This window comes from Aotus nancymaae, unplaced genomic scaffold, assembly GCF_030222135.1.
Source record: "Aotus nancymaae isolate 86718 unplaced genomic scaffold, 86718_ANA_hifiasm-v0.15.2.pri h1tg000048l, whole genome shotgun sequence".
NCBI classification, from domain to species: domain Eukaryota; kingdom Metazoa; phylum Chordata; class Mammalia; order Primates; family Aotidae; genus Aotus; species Aotus nancymaae.
The window spans coordinates 5,314,876-5,337,705 of NW_026988462.1; the positions used below are offsets into that span (position 1 = coordinate 5,314,876).

The 22,830-nt window shown below is 40.3% G+C and overlaps 1 protein-coding gene across 4 annotated transcripts in view; it reads right to left on the reverse strand.

Moving 5' to 3' along the window:
• Window positions 1-1,111: 1,111 nt before the first annotated feature.
• The window catches only part of CLDN10 (claudin 10), a 165,311-nt gene continuing 143,592 nt past the window's right edge, over window positions 1,112-22,830 (reverse strand). For all 4 annotated transcript variants that reach the window (XM_012458618.3, XM_012458617.3, XM_064362231.1 and 1 more), the window contains 4 exons: window positions 17,020-17,181; window positions 16,850-16,931; window positions 2,045-2,152; window positions 1,112-1,445 (listed from right to left, as the gene is read on the reverse strand). In XM_012458618.3, the coding sequence (XP_012314041.1) occupies window positions 1,331-1,445; window positions 2,045-2,152; window positions 16,850-16,931; window positions 17,020-17,181 (467 nt within the window). In that variant the 3' untranslated portion in view covers window positions 1,112-1,330. The remainder of the gene's footprint in view (window positions 1,446-2,044; window positions 2,153-16,849; window positions 16,932-17,019; window positions 17,182-22,830) is intronic.

Consider the following 22,830-nt stretch of genomic DNA (forward strand, 5'->3'; position numbering starts at 1 on the left):
TGTCTTTGCTCAGAAATCTCTGGAGCAACTTAAATGTCTTTAGAAGTGATAAATCTCTCAATTATACCCAGTTAGTTCCATAAACAGGTTCTGGAAGACACACTAGAACTCAGCCCATCAGTTCTGAGTGAGGCACATACCTTGTGGGCTTGGGGTGTCCTTAACCCATTTATGCCTGAGGTTGCAATGTTTAAAAAAAAAAAATTTGTTTTGAGGTTGCAATGTGTTAAATTTTTTTTTTTTTTTTTTTTTTTTTGGAGACAAAGTCTCGTTCTGTCACCAGGCTGGAGTGCAGTGGCGCGATCTCGGCTCACTGCAACCTCCAACTCCCAGATTCAAGCGATTTTCTTGCCTTAGCCTCCCGAGTAGCTGGGATTACAGGTGCATGCCACCACGCTCAGCTAATTTTTATATTTTTAGTAGAGACGGGGTTTCACCATGTTGGCCAAGATGGTCTCGATCTCTTGACCTCATGATCCACCCGCCTCGGCATCCCAAAGTGCTGGGATTACGAGCATAAGCCAAAGCGCCTGGCCAGTTTTTTGAATTTTCCCAATTATACTTTGGCAATGACCTTTAGCAGTAGGATATAAATAAATCCCACATGCTTAGTGTTCCATTATTGGAACACTAGGCATAAATGGGTTTTAATTGGCTCCACAATTAACCATGACCAATGTCTCTATCTCAGCTTCTGTTGATGCCCTAGCTCAGGGCTCTAGATTCTGTGCCATGGACGCCTCAGCCCCTTAAGGTGGATGTGCCACATGACGGGCAATAATATCTTGGTTCCATTAGCCCTTCTTAGAGCAGTCATAATGAATTACAATCATGACAGACACATGTAAGAAACTAGAATTTGCCTGTATGCAGCCAGTAACATGTCCATTTAACCTGGACACCTTTTGAGGAATATTCTCAGATTGTCCCCTGTTTACAAGACATTGTTCCTTATATACCTGTTTAATCTATGAATGAAAAGAAACATAAGGAGTGGGTACAAAGACTTTTATCTATGAATGATTAAAAAGGCTAGAGTACGAGTACTTCTTGAACCTTTGGTACTAAATGCTTTTCGTGTTCTATATAAATGTAGAAAACATTTTACAAATCTTGTAAATAACCTGTTTATTTTTTATAGAAAGCCACAACAGAAAATGATTAGTATATAACTGTGCAAGAACATTTACATCCATACAATCAACAAATGCTTCAAATGCATGTTTTAAAAATAGTTTGAGTGTTAATTATGGGAGGGCTTTGATGGGATCATTTTGTGAACAGTTCGCTTTTATAACAAACTCAAGATGCAGCTTGCCAGTGAGCTCTTTTAGACATACGCATTTTTATCAAACTGTTTTGAAGGGTTTGTGGTTTTAAAATCTTCTCCACCATGATACTTTGTCCGAGAAGACATGACAGATGTGGCCCCATTGTATGCATATCTGAAAGGTAAAACATAGTTTGGTAGAGTCTATTCTACACATAGGGCAAACAAAAATGGGAAGAAACTGTTTCACCCCGTCTCTGGCAATATCTAAATGTAAATCTTCCTCTTCCATATCTAAATGTAAGTCTTCCTCTTTCTCAGATAGCTTTCTTCTCTCTTCTTGCCCCAAGAAGTATTTTCAGTATCATTTCTGAATAACTGGTAGGATGGAGAATCTCTGCAGAAGAATCTCATGACTTGGCCATTTGTTCAGTTACTCTCTTTCAAAACCATGTTTTAACACTCATCTTCCTGGAACCTAGGAGACTTAGTAGAGGCCATCAACATTCCTGCCTACCTAGAGGAAAACTATGTTGATGAGGCCGAAGGGAAGAACATGTCCTCATATTCAGACCATTATTTCTACTGACAGAATTTGCTTTGGAATATAATAATGGTAAAACTTTAAAAAATGGACTGTACTGCCAATCTTCCGATCCTGGGTTTTGGAAGTTTCTAAGAATCACATGAACTACCTGTAATTTGTCCCACATGTAATGATTTAGAATAGCATTCTACTTTTTAACAGGTCATTTTTTTGTCTGTTTTTCATACCTGGGTGTTTTGTTGTTGTCAGATATTGAAAAGCAAAATATGATACCACCAATTATGCACAGTGAGGCTCCTGCCCATCCAATAAACAGAGCGGCTCCTAATTCATACCTGTGAGAAAGCATTACACAAGTATTACAGCTCACTTATTTGGGGAGTAAACAGTATTTAACACTGCTAGTCAACATTTACTAAATACTCATTATGTTTTTTTGCTATTGGAATTTTAAAGGAAATAATAACACCTTGTGTCTGTAAAACACTGTAAACTCTCCCCAAAGTGTTTTTATAGCCATGAAACCATCCCAACATCCTGAAAGGAAATGAGGGCATCCACGGGGGTAAGGTCAAAGCAAAAGTGGTCACAGCCAGGGCGTCCTGACCCAGCCAGCACCTTTCCTCTGGACTCTGCTTTGACCTTGCCAAGCTTTCTTTATTCTGCTCTGCAGGACAAATCATTTAGGCAGACCGTAGTTGGAAAACGAAAGGTTGCTTTTGCCTTCATGTTAGTTCAATTTAGTAAATGTTTGTTGAGCACCTGCTATGTGCAAATCGTCACTAATCACTGCAGTCTAGTGGGGAGATCAATCAATAGCTATCATTTAGTGATAAATTGCTATTAAGCATCTGCCAGATGGCAGGTCACAGTGCTCTGCTAATGACCGCAGCAGGAGCAGATGCAAAGATAAACGAGACAGTCCTTCCCCTGGGAAGGCCATGAAACAAAGGCACGAACAGTGCTACTGAGAACAAAAAACAAGATCACCCACAGTAGTGGACTAGAGGAAATCCTTTTAGGGGAGGTGTAGCCACCCAGAGAACAAGGAATGAGAAAAGTACACCAAGGCCGGGCGCGGTGGCTCATGCCTGTAATCCCAGCACTTTGGGAGGCCGAGGTGGGAGGATCACCTGAGGTCAGGCGTTAAAGACCAGCCTGGCCAACATGGTGAAACCCCATCTCTACAAAAATACAAAAATTAGCTGGGCCTGATGGCAGGTGCCTGTAGTCCCAGCCACTTGGGAGGCTGAGGTGGGAGAATTGCTTGAACCCAGGAGGTGGAGGTTGCAGTGAGCCAAGATCACATCATTGCAGTCCAGTCTGGGCGACAGAGCAAGACTCCATCTCGAAAAAAGGAAAGAAAAGAAAAGAACACTCAAATTTCAGGGACTGTGTGTGTTCTCATGTTTGTTTATCTGAAGAATAGGTTGGTTTTGGGTTTTTGTTTGTTTTTATAAAGAGTAACTCTGATTTGGGTCCCATAAACTTCTACTGCAAGGCAAAATAAATCTAGGTGCTTTATAAAGCCAGGGTCAGAGGGTCTGTTTTGATCACACAGAATCCATAGAGGAGATGTGGCAAGGAGAGTAAGAGGTCAGGGGAAGGCAAGTCAGGGCCCAAGGTTGGGTTCCTTCCGCAGGGTGCAGGGGAGCCAAGTTCAAGGGCCAAGACCAGGCTTTGGTATCAGATTGAGGCCACCGAGTGCTGCCTGGGGTCTTCCTGAGCCTTGCTGCACACCCTCCTACTTGCAGTGTCACTATATGTGAACTCTGGCTCTGCACATGGGCAGGCTTTCTGTTGTGGTCTGAGTCGCAGGCAAAGTGATATAACAGAGTGGGCCCATCACTAGTCAGGGAAGCAGGAAGCAGAGTGTGCATTTAATCAACCATGCATGGTACCTGGAACTGGCATCCTATTTTAGTGATCCTCAAGATTTTAAGACACATATCACATCTATCAGGCACATGCGATTCAGTTGTGCATTTTTAATTGGGATTGAGTTACGTGCATGCACAATAAATGCTGCTCTGTGACCCTTTCTTTACTCACTCTTGTGTTGCCTTTCCTGGAACATCAGGGTGATTGATGGGGCAAGGAACAGCTGTGACAGAACAACTAGGGGGAAGCCCCTCCTCCTGCTCTGGAGCACTAACTGCTCTAGCATCCCAGAAAGTTCAGCAGGTTCCCTTAAGGGGCAATGGCAGAGACAGAGGGTTGGTGTAGTGGGGAAAAACACCTTCAGTCTCCACGCGCATGCGCGCGCACACACACGGACACACACACACACACACACACACACACACACACACACACACACAAGGACTGAGTAGGGAAGTGCACAGGTGAAAAAGAAGAGTTGGCCAGATCAGGAGTGTTGACCTGGGAGTTTCAGAAAAGATACTTTCATTAAATACTGTGTTACATATCCAGAAAGATGCCCTGGATTTCTGCAGTCAGTCCTGCTTTTATGTTGTTTTAATGAGATTATGCACAGACAACAAACGGCGTGCCTGCCAAACTGGAGGTGCACGTCATTTGGCCCCTGAAACACCTGGAAATCCTGGAAGATGGCATCAGATCTGTGTGTTGGCAGCCTTTTTACTGCTGACAACTAAATGAATGCCCACTACTGAAAAATTCTGCATGAAGTACACTATTATAGGATGATTATAATTGTATGACACTTTCTATTTTTCTCTAGCTATCTTCTCTCCTGAAACTATAGCTTAATATTACTCTTGGTGTAGATATGCCATGGAAACACGGTCTGAGATTTTTCTGAAAATATTGAGCTTCACTAAAATAGAATGTCAGTGCCAGATACCATCGTTAATTATAAATAAATCTCTAATTACTAATAATAGTGGCCAGTTGGCATGAAGGTGATAGAAATCATAAGCATAGCTTGGCACAATGAGTTCACTGAAAGGAACGTTACAAACACAGACACAATGTTGCTACAAATCACAGGATAAATTACCCAGGCGGATGACCAATTGGGTCTACGTTAATTTAAATCATATTGAAACTTTCTGGAGGAATTCAAGAATCATGAGTTTGGCTTATATTAATAACTTTTTAACACCTTTTTAAAATATATCATTTTTATGTATTTTTTTTTTGAGATGGAGTCTCACTGTGCCACCCAGACAGGAGTTCAATGGTGCAATCTTAGCTCACTGCAACCTCCGCCTCTGGGTTCAAACAATTCTCCTGCCTCAGCCTCCTGAGTAGCTGGGAATACAGGTGTGCGCTACCACGCACAGCTAATTTTTGTATTTTTAGTAAAGACGGGGCTTCCCCATGTTGGTCAGGCTGGTCTTGAACTCCTGACCTCAGTTGATCCACCCACCTCGGCCTCCCAAAGTGCTGAGATTATAGGTGTGAGCCTTTTTAAAAAAATATCTTAAGTCACTACATATTGACTCTATTCTAAGGAAAAAATCATTTCCATTTGAATTTCAGGGTGAATTATGTCAGAGAACAACATTTAATAGTATCAATTTAGAGATGATTTCAGAAACCACATGTCTACCCAAGTATTTTTTTTTTTTAACAATTTGGACGTGAAGGCTCTTGTGACACGCTCTGTCTCTTTCCAAGTCTTTTCCTTCTATCTGTTGAAAGACACATCTCATAAACTTAACAGTGACTTCAATTCACACCTCTCAGTGTATATCTGGCAAAAACTGACGTGTGTTATTGAAAGTCAGTATTGAGAAAGAGATTAACATAATATCCACTCCAGTTTGTTCCCAAGGCACGTACTCTTTCACATTGATTAGGAGACTTATTTAGTCTCTGTCTGGAAATCTTTCTTCCTTTTTGGTAACATTAAGAAGCTGATTTCAACACATTGGTAAGATTATCCAAATTACAGATTCTCTGTTGCAGGTCTTTCATGAGCAATATCCTCCTGGCCCTCAGCCAGCCTTCCTACTCAGAGTGTACCCTCTTTATGACCAACACCAAAGTTTCTTCATTATTCTGAAAGGTTGCAAATCTACATGACATTGGACTGATCCATATCCACGACTTGCAGGTTGAGGATTAACTTCCATTTATGGAGGAAAATGTTGTTTTTAGAGGATCTTGGTTGATGGACTAATCAAAAGCTGTGCATCTTATACTTTAATAAAGTCACTGAGTGACTTTAGAACCGAGGAATGGGGAACAAATTTACTTCTAACAGAAATTAAAACACAGATAACCACGTATAATTTTCCCAAAAAGGAAACCGTAAGGATCTAAGGTGAAGATTCTCCACCCAGCTGTATGTGGTACTGTAAGCTGTTGCCCATGGCTCTCATTTCCTGTTGAGCGGCTACACCGCAGCTGCAGATCTTCATTCTGATGCATTTCATACTTCAGTTCATATTTTAGCCATGCCTTTAGAGTAATCCTAAGGAAATGGAATGCTGAACAACTCTTGTTTTCACCTCCCACTTCTGTCTTCCTGGAACTCCAATCCCTATTCTCATTTAGGTTTGCCAGCCATGGGGAGCTGGTAGAGCCTCCTCTAGTTACCTCTACAGAAATGACATGCCAGGTATTGTGCTAATCAGATGTTCGGGGCAGATAAGAGGGACATGGCCCTGGCTCACAGATCCAGATTGGATAGTCTAGTGGGGATAGTGAGACATTAAACCAATAATTACAGTAAAGTGTGATGAAACAATAGAATTACAAGAGCATGTTTTTGCAAGGTAAACATGACCACAGTTCTCCCAAATACACTCATAAGTGGTTCAAGTCAGTGTCCATGCTAACAATAGCTACTGTTACTGTCAGGTCATTGTACTAGGACCTTTCTGTCCTAAGATTTTTTTTTTAATAAACACTACCATATTCAATCTTCATCAAAAACCTGGGAGATAGGTATTACTATCCTCATTTTACAAATGAGGAAACTAAAGCTCTGGGAGATTAAATGACTTGTTCCTTCATGTCTCAGCTAAGTAAATAGTAGACCCAGGATTTAAAACCCATAACTGTGATTCCAAACTGAAGCTCTTAATTGGCGCCATCCTCCTTTTATGTACACTTCAGCTAAGTAAAAGATTTTACAAATATAAAAAACCCAATCAATGCAGCATATTTTTAGTTGTCATTTCAGAAAGATGGGAGTTTTCTCTCTCCTTGGCTCATTACATTCTCAGTGGCTCAAGAGCTTCAGGGCATGAAATTTTTTTCTGAATGCCCTTGGGTTGCCTTTTCATCTGGTACAAAAAGAGGTGAGGATGCCAATTAAAATCAGGGCATGTTGGAGCTGAAAAAGGAAAGAGCAGCCCGTCCCAAAGCAAAGCAAGGTAGGTTTTAACAAACAAAAGCACCTCATCCTTTTTAGATCCCCAGAGAAGTGAAGTGACCTTGCAGAAGGTCACAGAGCTAGGAGCCAGGTCTTTTGCCATCCTTCAATACTGTGTTTTTTGCAAACATACTGTCCTGCTCCTCATTTTCATCAAGAGTAGGAACAGCCAAAAGATATTTTCCACCTTAAAACAACTACATAAGTTTTTAAAAAAGAGTTTAAAATCCAGAAAGTACACTCATATATTATCAAAGTTAACATTTCAAAATTGAATTCTATTGGTCTAACATAAAACTTTTTCTTCAATGCATCGTCTTACATTAAATACAATCCAAAATCTATAAACTGCATGAATTGATTTTATCTTTATACAAATAAGTATTCTAAAGCAATTACCTGCATTTCCCCAAAATACACCTCATTCTTCTGGGGCCCCAGTTATGTGGGGTGCCCACTCATCCTGTGTATCTCTCTGAGGCTGCCATGGTCCAGCCTCCTTTATGAGACTCCCAGCCTCCCCCTCTGCTGGGTTCTCTCCTACAGTCTGGCAGATGCCACAGGACTTCCTACCCAAGGATCCAACAAGACTTGAAAAATAGTGGCAGGTGCCTCCCAAATGGTGGCTAAAGTGGGATGGAATAATTTAAATTATAAGTGTCTACTTATATATGGAAACTTCATAGAGAAGTCTTATATTTAGGAAACTCAAAGACATCTGGGAGGGGTACCTATACAAAAAACTGCTTTTCTATGGCTAGGTTATAACAGACACATACCCATTATCCTTCCATGCACCGTGATTTTCATTAGGGTAGTTCAGAATTCTATAAATTGTATATATTAATAATAGGTAGCATTTATTGAGTACCTACCATGTGTCACTGTGGTGGATGCTTTATAGATGTTTTCTTTTTATTTTCTAAAATGAACATGTCGCAAGGATTTTATTTAGCTCAGTAACTAATTAGGGAAGCAAAAATATTAGGTCTGTGAAAAAGTAATTCAGGTTTTTGCTATTAAAAGTAACGACAAAAACTGCAATTACTTTTGCACCCACCTAATACATTACAAATTGTCCAAAGGTAAATTCAGGAAATATATTTAGGCAATCAGGAATGCTGAAATAAATTTATAAATAGATATAAAACTGGTCTACACATATAAATGCATATTTAATTATGTACATATTTTATTCCTCCTATCTAACTGAAATTTCCTATCTTTAGACCCATATTTCCCCAATATGTTATTTTCTTTAATCCTCTAACATTCAGAACAGGAAATACTATCCCTGTTATCCAGTCAAGGCCACTGCATCTTACCTAAGATCACAGTAGAGCAAGGGCCAGGGCCAGAGCCAGGATCTCAGCAGAGTCAAACTCTAAAACCTCACCTTTCACCTCTCCGCCATCTGCCTAACAGTGTGTAAAGTGATGAGTGAGTGTCTACATAGGAGTTCTAATTCCTGCAAACTATTCACAGAAATTTAAAAACCATCCACAGTAGGACTAAATCTAATGTTAGCCAAAGTAAACTGTAAAAGGAACATCTCATGTTCCCAGAGTCACATAGTTCAATTCAAAACCAAATCTGTTGCCCAGCACCATCCATGCCATCAATCTCTATCGGTGTGTGGATAATTGGGGAGTTTGCTTGGCCCTGATCTTACGTGAGAAATGAGGCGCTCAGTCATAATACTCACAGTAGTCACAATAACAGGTTTACATGCAAACTTTGAAGTCTGAATAAACTGGCATCCCAGAGAGGACTGTGCTTCAAGGTGGGAAATTCCTAAAACAACAAATACTGCCCTGAGATGCCTTAGGGCATTGCCAGTATTGCTAAACATGTGTCAAGAATCCGTGTGTGGATGTGGGTATACATGGCTTTGTGCTGAAGTAAAAATATACAGACGGGCTTGCAACAAAAGAAGCTTGGGTCAATCAAAAGCGTACCTGACATTTCATTCAGTCTGAACACATTTTAGAATTGAGCCAAGAGTATCGATCCAGTTGACAACTTTAAATGATTACTTATCTCTAACTCAATGCTATAACAGAGATAACCAGTAATTTTTAAACTACACATGCCTTGATTGATTGATTGATGAGGCATCAATCAATCTCACTCACTCTGTCACCCAGGCTGGAGTGTAGTGGTGCGAATTGGCTCACTGCAACATCCACCCCCTGGGTTCAAGTGATTCTCCTGTCTCAGCCTCTTGAGTAGCTGGGACTACAAGCACCCACCACCACACCCAGCTCTTTTGTGCATTTTTAGTAGAGTTGGGGTTTCACCATGTTGGCCAGTCTGGTCTTGAACTCCGGACCTCAAATGATCCACCCGCCTTGGACTTCCAAAGTGCTAGGATTACAGGCATGAGCCACCACACCCAGCCAAGCCTTATGCTCTCATGCTAGGTCCCCTTCAAATGTGCCTTATACTTCAGAGCCAAATGTCTTAAAACAATTATCTCTTCTACTAGGTTTCCAACATTTCAACATACATTCCTCTGTGCCTAACCTTAACAGACTACATAAGGTAATGTACTATACATTAATATACTCTGCATTAGGGTCAGCATCCCTAAAAATAGTAGCTAGCATTTAGTAAGTAAGTGTTTACTATGTACTAGCATGATTCTAAACAGCTGAAGTGTACTATCTCATTTCATTCTTACAACAACCTCCTAGTATGTATTATCCCCATTCTACCGATGAGGGACACCAGGTACAGAAAGGATAAGTAACTTCTTCAAGGTTACACAGCTAGAAAGTGGCAGAGCGAGGGTTTACTATCAGTGGTCTGGATCCAGAGTCCTTATTCTTGAACAGAGTGCCATGCTGCCTCTCCCTGTTCCTTTAAGCGATCACCACAAGCACATTCCTTTTTACTATTCTAGGAGAGATGCAGATGGGCAGACAGTCCTACACTACTGCAGATTTACCATCCTTGCTTAAGGGTCATGGAGCTTGGGTCAGCTACAAGAGATTCCAAAGCGAGCAACGTGTGGTTTTGACTTTTAGATGCTGATGGTTTTGTTTAGGAGAGCAGCCAATAAATAAGCAGGTGCAAACCACCCGGTAGGGTTAGGATGAAAGGAAGCATGAGGTGGAAAGGGAGCACCCAAAACAGGGACACCCCACCCAGATGCAGGTCCTGAAGGCTGATCAGAGGTTAGCCGGGACGTGGAAAGGAGAGGAGCAATGGGGGTTAGAGCTGAATTACCAGAAAGCAGGGCACACTGGCAGAAATCATGATACAAACCGGTCAGTAAAAACAAAAGTGAGCAACAAATATTTAGTTCCCAAGTAGATTTTCAAGTCATTCTAGCATAACAAAAGCATCAAAGTGATTCTGGTGATCTGAGGTGGCCTACGCTACTTCTGAACAAACGGAAACCACTGAATAACATTTTCTTAATATTTAACAGTTGAACTCTGTTTTGTTCTTACCACTTGGCACTTATCTAGAATCTCCTAAGAATCTGTGAGATCAACGTTAGTTCATCCTCCAGATAACCTCATGAATGGAACAACTTAAATAAACAAACATTCATAATGTATTAAATTACAATAAGTACAGAAGAGAGAAATTAAATATCTTGACAAGGACACCTGGTGAGGTCAATATTCTTTTCAACCTCACCCAGGAAAATCCGTATAATCTAGAAATTTCCTTCTTACATCGTCTACTGTCCATTCAACTTGACAACAAGAATGAGAGAATTTGTCTGAAAGTAGGTAGTTATTTCTAACTACTAAATAGCCACAATGTTGAAAAGATTTTGCCTACTTAAGCTTAAATCCTAAAGTAGAAACCAAACAAATGCCAGGAATGAGAAGTGCAACGTGATTTTGAAAAGTCTGGAAATAAAAAAGCCTAAAGGATAAGACCCCAACACGAGAATAGAGAATATCTGGTCCAAAATATTAATGGTAAATCTCATATAAGAAAAAATAAGTCTAAGTCTGAGACAATTCTGTTCTACTTCCTCAACCAAAGCAATAGGTTAAATGGTTTCACTTTGCATGATTTGAAAAGAAGTTTCTTAATGTCGATCAATTCTTACTTGGAATAGTTTCTCTAAGGCAACAAAGCAGGACATTCAGAAAGTTAGTGGTCTGGACAGCAAAACAATGGTGGGAATAATGTAATTACATTTGAACATCCTGGTACGGTGAATCATGCTAAGGAGTACCTATTACTACAAGCTTGTAGGAGATTTTTTTAATTTGTTAGGTTTCATTTTAATAAAAAGGAGGAGGTCGGCTTGACACAGCCTAAAGGGAAAAGTTGAAAAACAGTTTTCAAAGCCTCACAAGAGCTCATGCGGGAGTCAGCAAACATAATCATAAAATGAAATGAAATCGAATGAAAGCAAGCAAACAGAAAGGAAAAATGGGGAAATAGCAGAACACAATGAAACTCTTTACAGATTGCAATTCTGTCAAATGATGGTAGCTTGGAAGAAAAATCTTCCCAGATACGTGGTGGGAAAGGAAGGGCATTTAGAGGAACTAGCCACTGAACACAGAGTGCCAGGCTGCCCGCTGCGTGCCTGCTGCAATCTTTACTCCAGCTCCATGCTAGAAGGCACTCATTTTTTCTCATCAACAAAGCTCCCGTTGAGTTCCTTGCACATAGCAGGAATGTAGCAGGAACTTGGTTCATGAGCTTTAGTTGTGTTTTCCTAACCTGGGCAACCAAGATGTGCCTTTATATATAGAGTTATCCTGGAAATCTACAAAGAAGATCCAATTAACATAACATACAAATCTGAAGAAAAACAACAGCAGCAGCAAAGCAAGAACAACAAAATCATGCTCTGAGGTCTAAACTGTTTTCCAAAGTTTTAGGGTTTAGGTATTGGAGAGCAAGTATTTGCTCACCAGAAATTTAAACTGGAACATGTGGCAAGTAGCTGTCTCTCACTCTGCTTCCTAAGGGCCCAAATCCACACACTCCTGCAGGGAGAGATGGTATTTAGTGGCAGCTAGTTTTTATAAGATTAATGTATGATAATAACGGGAAGAAGAGAGCCTTCTTGCTCCATCCTCTGGGAGGCTCCCTCTATCCACTGAGACAACGGGAAGCTTCTCTGCTAATTCCGAAAGGACTAGGTCTACAGATTAAGAATTTCACTTCTAGGTACTGTGCTAGGCAAAGAAGACAGAGTTGTACAGATGTATTCTGACCTCAAGGAACTTAATTCTCATGCCAGTTGATTAAGACACCAAAGAATAGTCAGAACATTCCTATAGTGGCATCCTCCACATCCCAGCCACCCACCTAGGGCTGGCCCTGCCACAAGCTTTGACTCTGCAACGTATTCCTAAGTTCATGTACAAACAAAAACAGAAGCATCAATTATCAAATTCCAGCAAATGCTAGCCAAAGTGCTATCCCTAGAACAAGCCAAAATAAAATCTTGCTTTAAAGATGATGCCATTTCAGACCCAGGAAATCAGTTCATTTTGTGCTGATGGCCAATTTATAGCTTATTCGTCTTCCTAGTTTTTATCCCCTCTACTAGAAGGTGTTGATAAAGGGAAATCTAATGAAGTCATGTTAGCTAATTTATTAGTTCTTATACCAGTGTGTTTTGTTTAAATGAGGTCTGAGTTCTTGTGGGTGTCATGTCATTTTTGTGCCTCTTTCTATCATTGGGGTAATCAGAATCTGATGGTATCTACAGTTCTCAGGCCTTGATAATTCCTTGATCCAGCTGGATTTTGTTGAAATCATGGAGGACCTTTCTTTGTGAAAGGCACTGCAGGGAAAGCAGAGATGAAGGAGAGAATGTCCCAATCTCAAGGAGTCAACTCATTCTCAATATCAGGTTTCTTATAGTCTATATTTTCGATAGACCTTGATGCGAAGGGGCTGTTATTTGCTTTTTTTTTTTAAATTTATTTATTTTTTAGAGGTAGGATTTCACGGTGTTAGCCAGATGGTCTTGATCTCCTGACCTCGTGATCCGCCCGCCTCGGCCTCCCAAAGTGCTGAGATTACAGGCATGAGCCACTGCACCCAGCCCAGGGGCTGCTATTTGTAAATATCACCAATGTAAAAGCAGTGCTGTTTTTCATGACCCCTGGTCCTTGTGCTTTTAATTACATAAGGTAAATTGGTGAATTGTAGGTGTTATATTTTTAAGCCATCTCAGAAAAGAGTTAATAAAGGTATCTATAAAGATAAGCCACATCTTACATACTATACAGAATTAAAAAGCAATCTTAATAAGAGTTAATATAGTACAATAAGAGCTAATATAAGGTGCTTGCTCTGTGTCAATCACATTTATCTATTTATATATATAGATATATACCTCCTTTCAACTTTCACAGCAATTGTATCAGAGGAGTACTATTATTTGTTTTACACAGAGAATACAGACCGAGAGAGAATGGGCAGAGATGGAAAGAGAAATGCCAAGCTATAACGAGAATGGAATAGCTCAATGTAGCACTAAGAATTTGAAAAAGAGGAAAACCTCTCATAGCACCTTGTGACTGAACTGAGTTTAACCAAAATCTGAAAAGAGAATACGAAATTCCAATGGCACTAAACTGAATTAGGTGACTGACTGAGCTACAGCAAGCACAGAAAACAATCGCACGAAGATAGCTTTAAGTTATTGTTTGTATACAGATTAACCTTGATCATTTAGGAAAGATTCCAATGATTTTTAAGATATAGACAAAGATATCCTTAATAACTGTCAGGAAAATAAAAACAGTACATAGAAAAGATAATACACAAAAGTCAGCGATGTGTTGAATAAAATAAACCATGAGAAATACAGGTTTGTTGCATGTTTATGATATCGAATCCTAAAGCACAACTGTATCATTTATTTTTTTATTGTATTTTAGGTTTTGGGGTACATGTGAAGAACATGCAAAACTGTTGCATAGGTACACACGTGGCAGTGTGATTTGCTGCCTTCCTCCCCTTCACCTATATCTGGCATTTCTCTGCATGCTATCTCTCCCCACCTTCCCACCCCCCGCTGTCCCTCCCCTATTTTCCCCCAACAGACCCCAGTGTGTAGTGCTCCCCTCCCTGTGTCCGTGTGTTCTCATTGTTCAACACCCACCTATGAGTGAGAACATGCGGTGTTTGATTTTCTGTTCTTGTGTCAGTTTGCTGAGAATGATGGTTTCCAGGTTCATCCATGTCCCTACAAAGGACGCGAACTCATTGTTTTTGATGGCTGCATAATATTCCATGGTGTATATGTGCCACATTTTCCCTGTCAAGTCTATCATCGATGGGCATTTGGGTTGGTTCCAGGTCTTTGCTATTGTAAACTGTGCTGCAATGAACATTCGTGTGCATGTGTCCTTATAGTAGAACGATTTATAATCCTTTGGATATATACCCAGTAATGGGATTGCTGGGTCAAATGGAATTTCTATTTCTAGGTCCTTGAGGAATTGTCACACTGTCTTCCACAATGGTTGAACTAATTTACACTCCCACCAATAGTGTAAAAGCGTTCCTATTTCTCCACATCCTGTCCAGCATCTGTTGTCTCCAGATTTTTTAATGATCGCCATTCTAACTGGCGTGAGATGGTATCTCAATGTAGTTTTGATTTGCATTTCTCTAATGACCAGTGATGATGAGCATTTTTTCATATGTTTGTTGGCCTCATGTACGTCTTCTTTTGTTTCATTTAAATACAATATTTTATTTAAATATCATTAAAATATTTCTAAGTTTCAGAAATACAGTCTTAGCTTTCAATGTTTGCTGCTATGTGCATCTGTGCAAATCTCATTTGATAAATAAGTTAGGAGAAAATTAATAAATCAAGACATGCTTTTGTATCATAGGCAGGGGATAAAAAAGTTATATTGGGGTCTAAAACATTTGTTTTTGTTTCCCATTTAATAAAATTTCTGAATAAAATCTATTTTTAAATGTCTAGAAAAGGCTGGGCATGGTGGTTCACATCTGTAATCCCAGCACTTTGGGAGGCTGAGGCAGGAGGATCACTTGAGGTCAGGAGTTTGAGACCAGCCTGGCCAACATGGTGAAGCCCCGTCTCTACTAAAAATACAAAAGAATTAGCTGGGCGTGGTGGTGCGTGCCTGTAATCCCAGCTACTCAGGAGGCTGAGGCAAGAGAATCGCTTGACCTTGGGAGATGGAGGTTGCAGTGAGCTGAGATCACACCACTGGACTCTAGCTTAGGCAACAAGAGCGAAAACTCTGTCTCAAAAAAAAAGAAAAAAAATTATCCGGGTGTGGTGGCACATACATGTAGTCCCAGTTATTCTGGAGGCTGAGGCGGGAGGATCACTTGAGCTCAGGAGCTCAAGGGTGCAGTGAACTATGATCATAGCACCACACTGCAGCCTGAATGACAGAAAGAGGCCCTATCTCTTAAAAAAAAAAGTACAAAAGAAACCCCCTTAAACAGTATATGCAGCATATTTCACAAAAATTACAAAATAATGAAATATTACAAATCATGAATTTTAAGAGCCAGTGTTCTGAGGTTCAACTGCCTGATTTAATTGACAGTTCAACCAGCCTACTCGTTTGGTCCAACTTCCCTTGAACACATTACTTGGCCTCCTTCCTCCATTAAAAAAAAAAAAAAAAGAGTACTGAGAGGACCTACTTCATAAGGTTATTGTAAGAATAAAATAAAATAAAATAAAATAAAATAAAATAATAAAATGATATTTGCAATGCTCTGGTTGGCACCTAGTACGGACTCAACATGGGCTATTATTTTCATTGTATTTCATGATGTAAGCATTTACTATTTATGCATAAGCTACACTTAAGGCAGAACTAGAAAATCAATTTCCTGAAGATTCCTAAAACCACCAGAAAGAAAGTAAAGCCCAGCTGACTAGTTATTTCAGTAATACACTTCTTAAAAATTCTACAATATTTGACCTAAAGTCTAAAATAAAATTCCAGCCTCATTGATAGCAATGCACACATATATATGTCTGGCTTCCTAAGGAGGGATGTAGATACAGTCTCCGGTAAGACAAAATATGTAATATATTAATTCTGATTTGGTATCCCTGGGGTTTTCCCAATCCAAAGAAATAAGCCTAGGAAAACTATGAAAAGCAACAGCCAATAGTTTAAAAACAACACCAACAAGCGAACCAATCTGTTAATTCCAAAGCATTCATCTGCAACACAGACCAGCCACATCTGGGTAAAGTTGCTGTCCTCCTACAGCGTTTTTTAAAAATCTTGCATTGTGTACAGTTTCCTTATAAAGGTTTATTAGGTGAAGCTTGTTAAGACAGTAGTTAACAGAGCAAATTTAAAACACCCAGAAACCAGCGTCTGGCAAATATCATTTTGAGTAGACAACAATCAAGGCGAGCTTTTAATTTTCTATTCTCACACTGCATCATTCTTTTCTCCCTGTCTGACCCTTTCACTTTACTTGACCTCAATTTTATGACGTAAAGCAGAGATGATGAAGTTTATAGTTCTAAATTTGATGCCTCGAACTACTTAGAGACAAGACACCATAACACTAGCAAAGTAATTAAATGCATCTTTTGCCTATGTGGCACATTACACATTTAATCTTGAATGATGTCATCGGTTACCATTTATCAGTACGTCTCACTTTCAAAAGCTGTATAGGAAATTCATGTCTCTTAGTTGAGAAGATTAATTTACATACATTTTCTGTGAGCTAGAAACAAACTGAGAAGAGTACTTACTTTTGCTCCACAAAGAGAGGATCAAAGAATTCCGTTGTGATTTTGTTTGCATACAGGGAACAGCCAGTCATTGAGCACAGCCCTAACAAGTATCAGAGGGAAAGCACTATAGTTAGGGTGATTTCATTAACATCATCAAGTACCTTGTTTGGAAGAAAGTTACTATTTACCTGACAGTATGAACACAATCCCGGCCAAACAAGCAATCTTAGCTTTGGCTTTATCGGAGCCTCCAACTTTGGTACACTTCATTCCAAAGAGTGCAAATATGGAACCAAAGAAGCCCAGGCTGACAGCAGCGATCATAAGTCCTCTACATGCCTGGATATAACCTGCAATTAGAGTAGGTCATTTACGTTACATAAAGCGTGTGGCTTTCCAGGAAGAAATCCTCATTTACATTGTCATTCTGGATGTTTGTTTTCCAAATAGATAACTGTAATGGTGAAAACATGTGGCAAGACAAGCAAGAAAGGAAAGCAAGTTAATCTACCGGGAGTGCCTATTCTAGGTCACACGCTGTGAAGTGCGGTTTATGCGCAATCCTCAGGATAGATCTCTGAGTCTTATTCCTATATTCACTGAGGAGGAAACTGAGGCACATCAAGGTTATGTGACTTACCAGAGGTGAGTTCGAAAGTGGCAGACATGGATTCCATCCCAAATCAGACTACAAATTCCATATAACATTGCCTTTTACTGTGAAAAGCATCATCTGCCACCATTAGAACTCTCTAGCTCCTCTGCTCATTGGACCTTAAAAGGGTGTTTTAATGGTTTTGACATTATCAAATTGTAAGACTTATAATTGGGCAGCAGAAAGAGCTCCAAAGAGTCAAACCTCCCAATACTAGTGAAAGCTTATTAATAGGAGACTAACTGGAGGATCATCATGAACCATGGGGGGTCTAAGCCAGGAAATATCTTAGTGAAGTACTATTGTTTTCAGGGCATATATAATAAAACTGGGTTTTAAAAAGCGCTGTTTTGTAGAAGAGTAATTTATAGTGATTAAATAAACTGTTCTCCTATAAATGAATGAATGCCTTTAAAGTACCCTAAAAAGTGGCCGGGTGTAGTGGCTTACGCCTGTAATCCCAGCACTTTGGGAGGCCATGGCAGGCAGCTCACGAGGTCAAGAGATCGAGATCATCCTGGCCAACATGGTGAAACCTCATCTCTACTAAAAATACAAAAATGAGCTGGGCATGGTGGCACACGCCCATAGTCCCAGCTACTTGGGAAGCTGAGGCAGGAGAATTGCTTGAGCCTGGGGTGCCAGAGGTTGCAGTGAACCGAGATTGTGCCACTGCACTCCAGCCTGGGCGACAGAGTGAGACTCTGTCCCACAAAAAAAAAAGTACCCTAAAAAGTATGTTCTGTCAGTTCATTTGTTCATCCTTCCTGCGCTATTCGTTTTCTTAGTCACATATTTTTATTTGCATAGTCAGGGTACAGGGTAAACTTCAGTGTGGCTTTTTTCCAGGTTTTTACATTAACAGGGTTTAAACTAATAAACTTTTACCACATAAGCCATTGTCATTTCAGCCTGAAACAATGCCATATTTCAATCTAAAATAGTGATAGCAGCACATACTGGGTGTATGTAAATATTTGCTAAGCAAATGAACATATATACCTACATCAGGTTTACATTTGGAATTAAACTTTTTAACTAGAAAAAACCTCTTATGTGCCAAGATATAACAAGTTATTTATTATTGGTGTTCAAGCAAAGCCATAATAAATAATAATTCCAAGACCACGATAATCATGAATTTAGGGAATAAATACTAATGGCCTCCAGTCCATGTTTCTTTTTTTCTTAAGACAGGATCTCACTTTTGTCACCCAGGCTGGTGTGCAGTGGCACAATTATAGCTCACTGCAGCCTCAAATTCCTGGGTTCAAGAGATCCTCCTGCGTTTTAGCCTTCTAAATAGCTGAAACCATAGGCACTTGCCACCACCTATGGCTAATTTTTTAATTTTTTTCAAGAGACAAGGTCTTGCTATATTGCCCAGATTAGTCTAGAATTCCTAGCCTCAAGCAATCCTCTCGTCTTGATCTCCAAAATGGTGGGATTACAGGCATGAGCCGTCGAACCTGGCCCCAGCCTGTGTTTCTTTGGAAAAGAATGAAATTGAAGTTTTACTCCTATTCCTTGGACCCATTTTTGAAGAGCAAACCGGAGCTGCTCTACTTAATTGTAAACACTTTAGCCTCTCACAAATGCAGACTGCAAGGACAATGACCTTCTCTTATGTAGTGTGAACTATTTCCACACAAAAAACCATTTCACCAACACTGTGACTATCAAAAACAGCAAGCAAATTTATTTTAGCAAAACAGGATAATGGAGGCTTCTTTCATAGCAATCACTGTGCTGCAGGGCTATTTGGGTCTCTGCTGCCAAGTGCTGAAGCAGCTCTATTTTAAACTTCAGTCCTCAAGCTCCCCAGCCAGAGCCCAGACAGCAGGTAGAGGCAAGACAGAGAGAAGCCTGTCAGTCCCTCGCAAGATTCAACAGAGCCTGCGAGGATAACCCAAACTGGTTCATCGCTTCCCAGGGCAACTGGAACAGTGTGGCTTCATTCTTTTTGTGAAATTCATTTTAATCTATGGTTTGGTGGTTTTATAGCTGACTCCGACTGTAGTCATTAAATAAACAAAAAATGGGTCCTCATCTATTTATATATACTCCTAGAAAACATTAGCATGCACCATAATTGGCATTTCCTTTAGTTATCTTCCATGCTTTGTTAACAGAAAATGCAAGTTGTTGGGAATTTACCAAAGGTTAAATTTGATAATCTGGTCATTTAGGACGCGGAATGCATTTCCCAGATGATAAACAGTGGGTAGAATCCCAGGCATACCCATTCGACTCTTAATATGACAGGGAAAATAACAGTAGTCTTTAAACTTTATGTAATCACCACTCATAACATTTTTCCCGAGTTTCTCACTCTGAGGTGTCCCATCCTAGCCTTGGTATCGGCAGCAGGACCCGCTTTGGTCTCTTGACACAAGCATGAGAGGAGAGGTGGGCAGGGCAGATTCTGATCTGGTCAGGTCCTTCTTTTGTGCCGACCAGAACCCAGATTTGGAAGGTGAGGTACCTTTCTCCAGCATGGACAGTAGCAATAACTTACTAATTTTAGGCATGCACAAAGAAGACAATTTACACAGGGCACGGTGGCTCACACCTGTAATTCCAGCACTTTGGGAGGCCAAGGCGGGCAGATCACGAGGTCAGGAGATCAATACCATCCTGGCCAACACGGTGAAACCCCCATCTCTTTAAAAAAAAAAAAAAAAAAAAAAAGGCAATTTACAAGGACAATCACTGGTCCCAGATTTTCCGAAATGGGGAGCAAAGAGCAGGGGATAAACTCCCCTGCCCGCCATAAATGTAATGGAGTTAGTTGCTGGTAAGCCTGAGATTTGTAAATTCTCAAGTGTTCTAAGGCTACCAGTCCTTACAACGCCCACAGATCAGGCCCAAGACGATTCTGACAAACTCTTTCAGAGTTTATCTTTTGCAAAGCAGACCTGGACAGCCTTCCTTTCTAACAGTTCCTGAGGGTAAAACTTATAAGTAACACCATCAGGAGAAGCGGTAGTAAAAACCTAGTCAAGGAGGCCATTATTTTTGACAGGTCTAATTTACTGACACCGTTAATAGCTAATTAACACATTAAGGTGCTGAGGCATGAACATACTTACTTAGAAGTTCTCTGAAGTATAATTTATAGTTAGTTCTCCTGGGAGAAATGGCAAGCATTCCCGCTAGCAAAAATAGATGGGCATACACTAAAAACAAGCCGGCTGAAAATCATTCTCAGCTGAAGTTCAAGTGGTGCTTTGAAAGGCATATGGGTTAACAATAAACAGAAACCACAAGCTCATTCAGCTGTGAAATTTCCAAATAGTAAAATAAAGCGACTTTAATTTAATGAACTCTGTTGGAGGGAAACCTTCAAGGTGTTCCTTAAAAGTTGTGTTTTCCAAATGATGTGTATTTTATTTTGCAAATCAGCAAAAAAAAAAAAACCCCGAAAACGTCCACTTGGTGGAGACAATTTGCTAATGGCACCTGTGCTAATTGATGGATGGGGGGTGGGGAGAGGAGGGAAGAATGTGCTTTTCTTCTCAGGGTAGCTTTGTATACTTCTGCTAATCCTTTGAGAGAACAGTGGTAGCGGGAGGGCAGAAACTCTGAGTTTCAGCTCTGGTGCTTCTATTTACTGGAGGTATGCCCGTGGTTATAAGACCTAATCTCTCTGAAGCTCAGTTTTCTCATCTGTAAAATAGGGATAGCAGCACTTCCTTCACAGGATGAATAATATGGGTGTCTGCTGAATAGTAAGAAAGTCATCAAAGCATCCCTTCCTATTATAATACTACAGTGGATTCTAAGCAGAAATTAGAGCTGGGTTCTTAAGGTGGCATAACATTAAATCTAGACATTTAGCTTTGGTAAGCCTCATTTTCCTTACAAGGAAAACAAGTGGCAATGATACCCCTAAGAAAGGGGAATCAGAGATTTCTTCTTATAAGAAATTCAGGGCTGGGCATGTTGCTCATGTCTGTAGTCCAGCACTTTGAGAGGCAGAGGCAGGCAGATCACTTGAGGTCAGGAGTATGAGACCAGCCTGGCTAACATAGTGAAACCCTGTCTCTACTAAAAATACAAAAATCAGCCAGATGTGGTGGCAGGCACCTTTAATCCCAGCTACTTGGGAGACTGAGGTTGCAGTGAGCAGAGATCACACCATGGTATCCATCCTTGGTGACAGAGTGAAACTTTGTCTCAAATAATAATAAAAAAAGAAATGAAATGAAATTCAGAATAATGACTTCATCATTTGACTCCAAGAGTTCTTCCACCTAACACAAGACAGGCAAAAGTCACGCACCTTCTTGCTCCCTTCCTGGATTGTCTTCCCAATCTAGAGCTCATGCCTGGGCTTAAGGGAAGGACTGGTCTACTCAGGCCACCACGGCCACTTTCTCCAAAGGCAATGTCAGGACCAGCATCCACCAGATGCGGCTGCTGTGGGAATGCAACGTAGAGAGGACAGAGGGGCCCTACCTCAGAAGCTTCCACTTCCAGGTGGGGAAATCAACTCCCCTCCACAGGAAAACACAGTTGTGTGATTTAGCCCTCTAAAATGTTATTCTGAGAGATACAGAAAAGCAAGTTTGTTTTGTGGTAGGAAATGCCCTCTTAAGCCACAGATGGCAAAGTCATCAAAAAACAGACTGATAAATATGATTCTATTACAAATTTCAAAGTCCTATATGAGAAAAGGCATCATAAATTTCAAAGAGAAACCACCATGGTGTGAGATTGCAACCTGCATAGCAAATCAAGGAATGACAAATCATCTAAACCACGAAGAAACAGAACCATGGGCCTAAGATATGGACTTCAACTCACAAAAGAGAAAAAAACAAATGGTCAGTAAATATATAATAAGATGGGTTTTGACCATTTTTATAACCAGTGATTTTAATCATGGCAATCAGGGAAATGCCAATTAAAGTAACAAGATGACCAGGGCGTGGTGGCTGACACCTGTAATCCCAGCACTTTGGGAGGCCAAGGCGGGTGGATTGCCTGAGGTCAGGAGTTCGCGACCAGCCTAACATGGTGAAATCCCATCTCTACTAAATACAAAAAAATTAGCTGGGCGTGGTGGTGCATGCCTGTAATCTGAGTTACTTGGGAGGCTGAGACAGGAGAATCTTATACCTGGGAGGTGGAGGTTGCAGTGAGCCAAGATCGCACCATTGCACTCCAGCCTGGGCAACAAGAGTGAAACTCCTTCTCAAAACAAAAACAAAAGATAGCAAGATAATATGTCATCAACAATACTGAATAAATGCAGAGTGGTGAGAATGTGGAGAAGCAGGTATTCCCATACACTGTGAGTGGAAAGTAATTTGGCAGTATGAACTGAATATTAAAATGC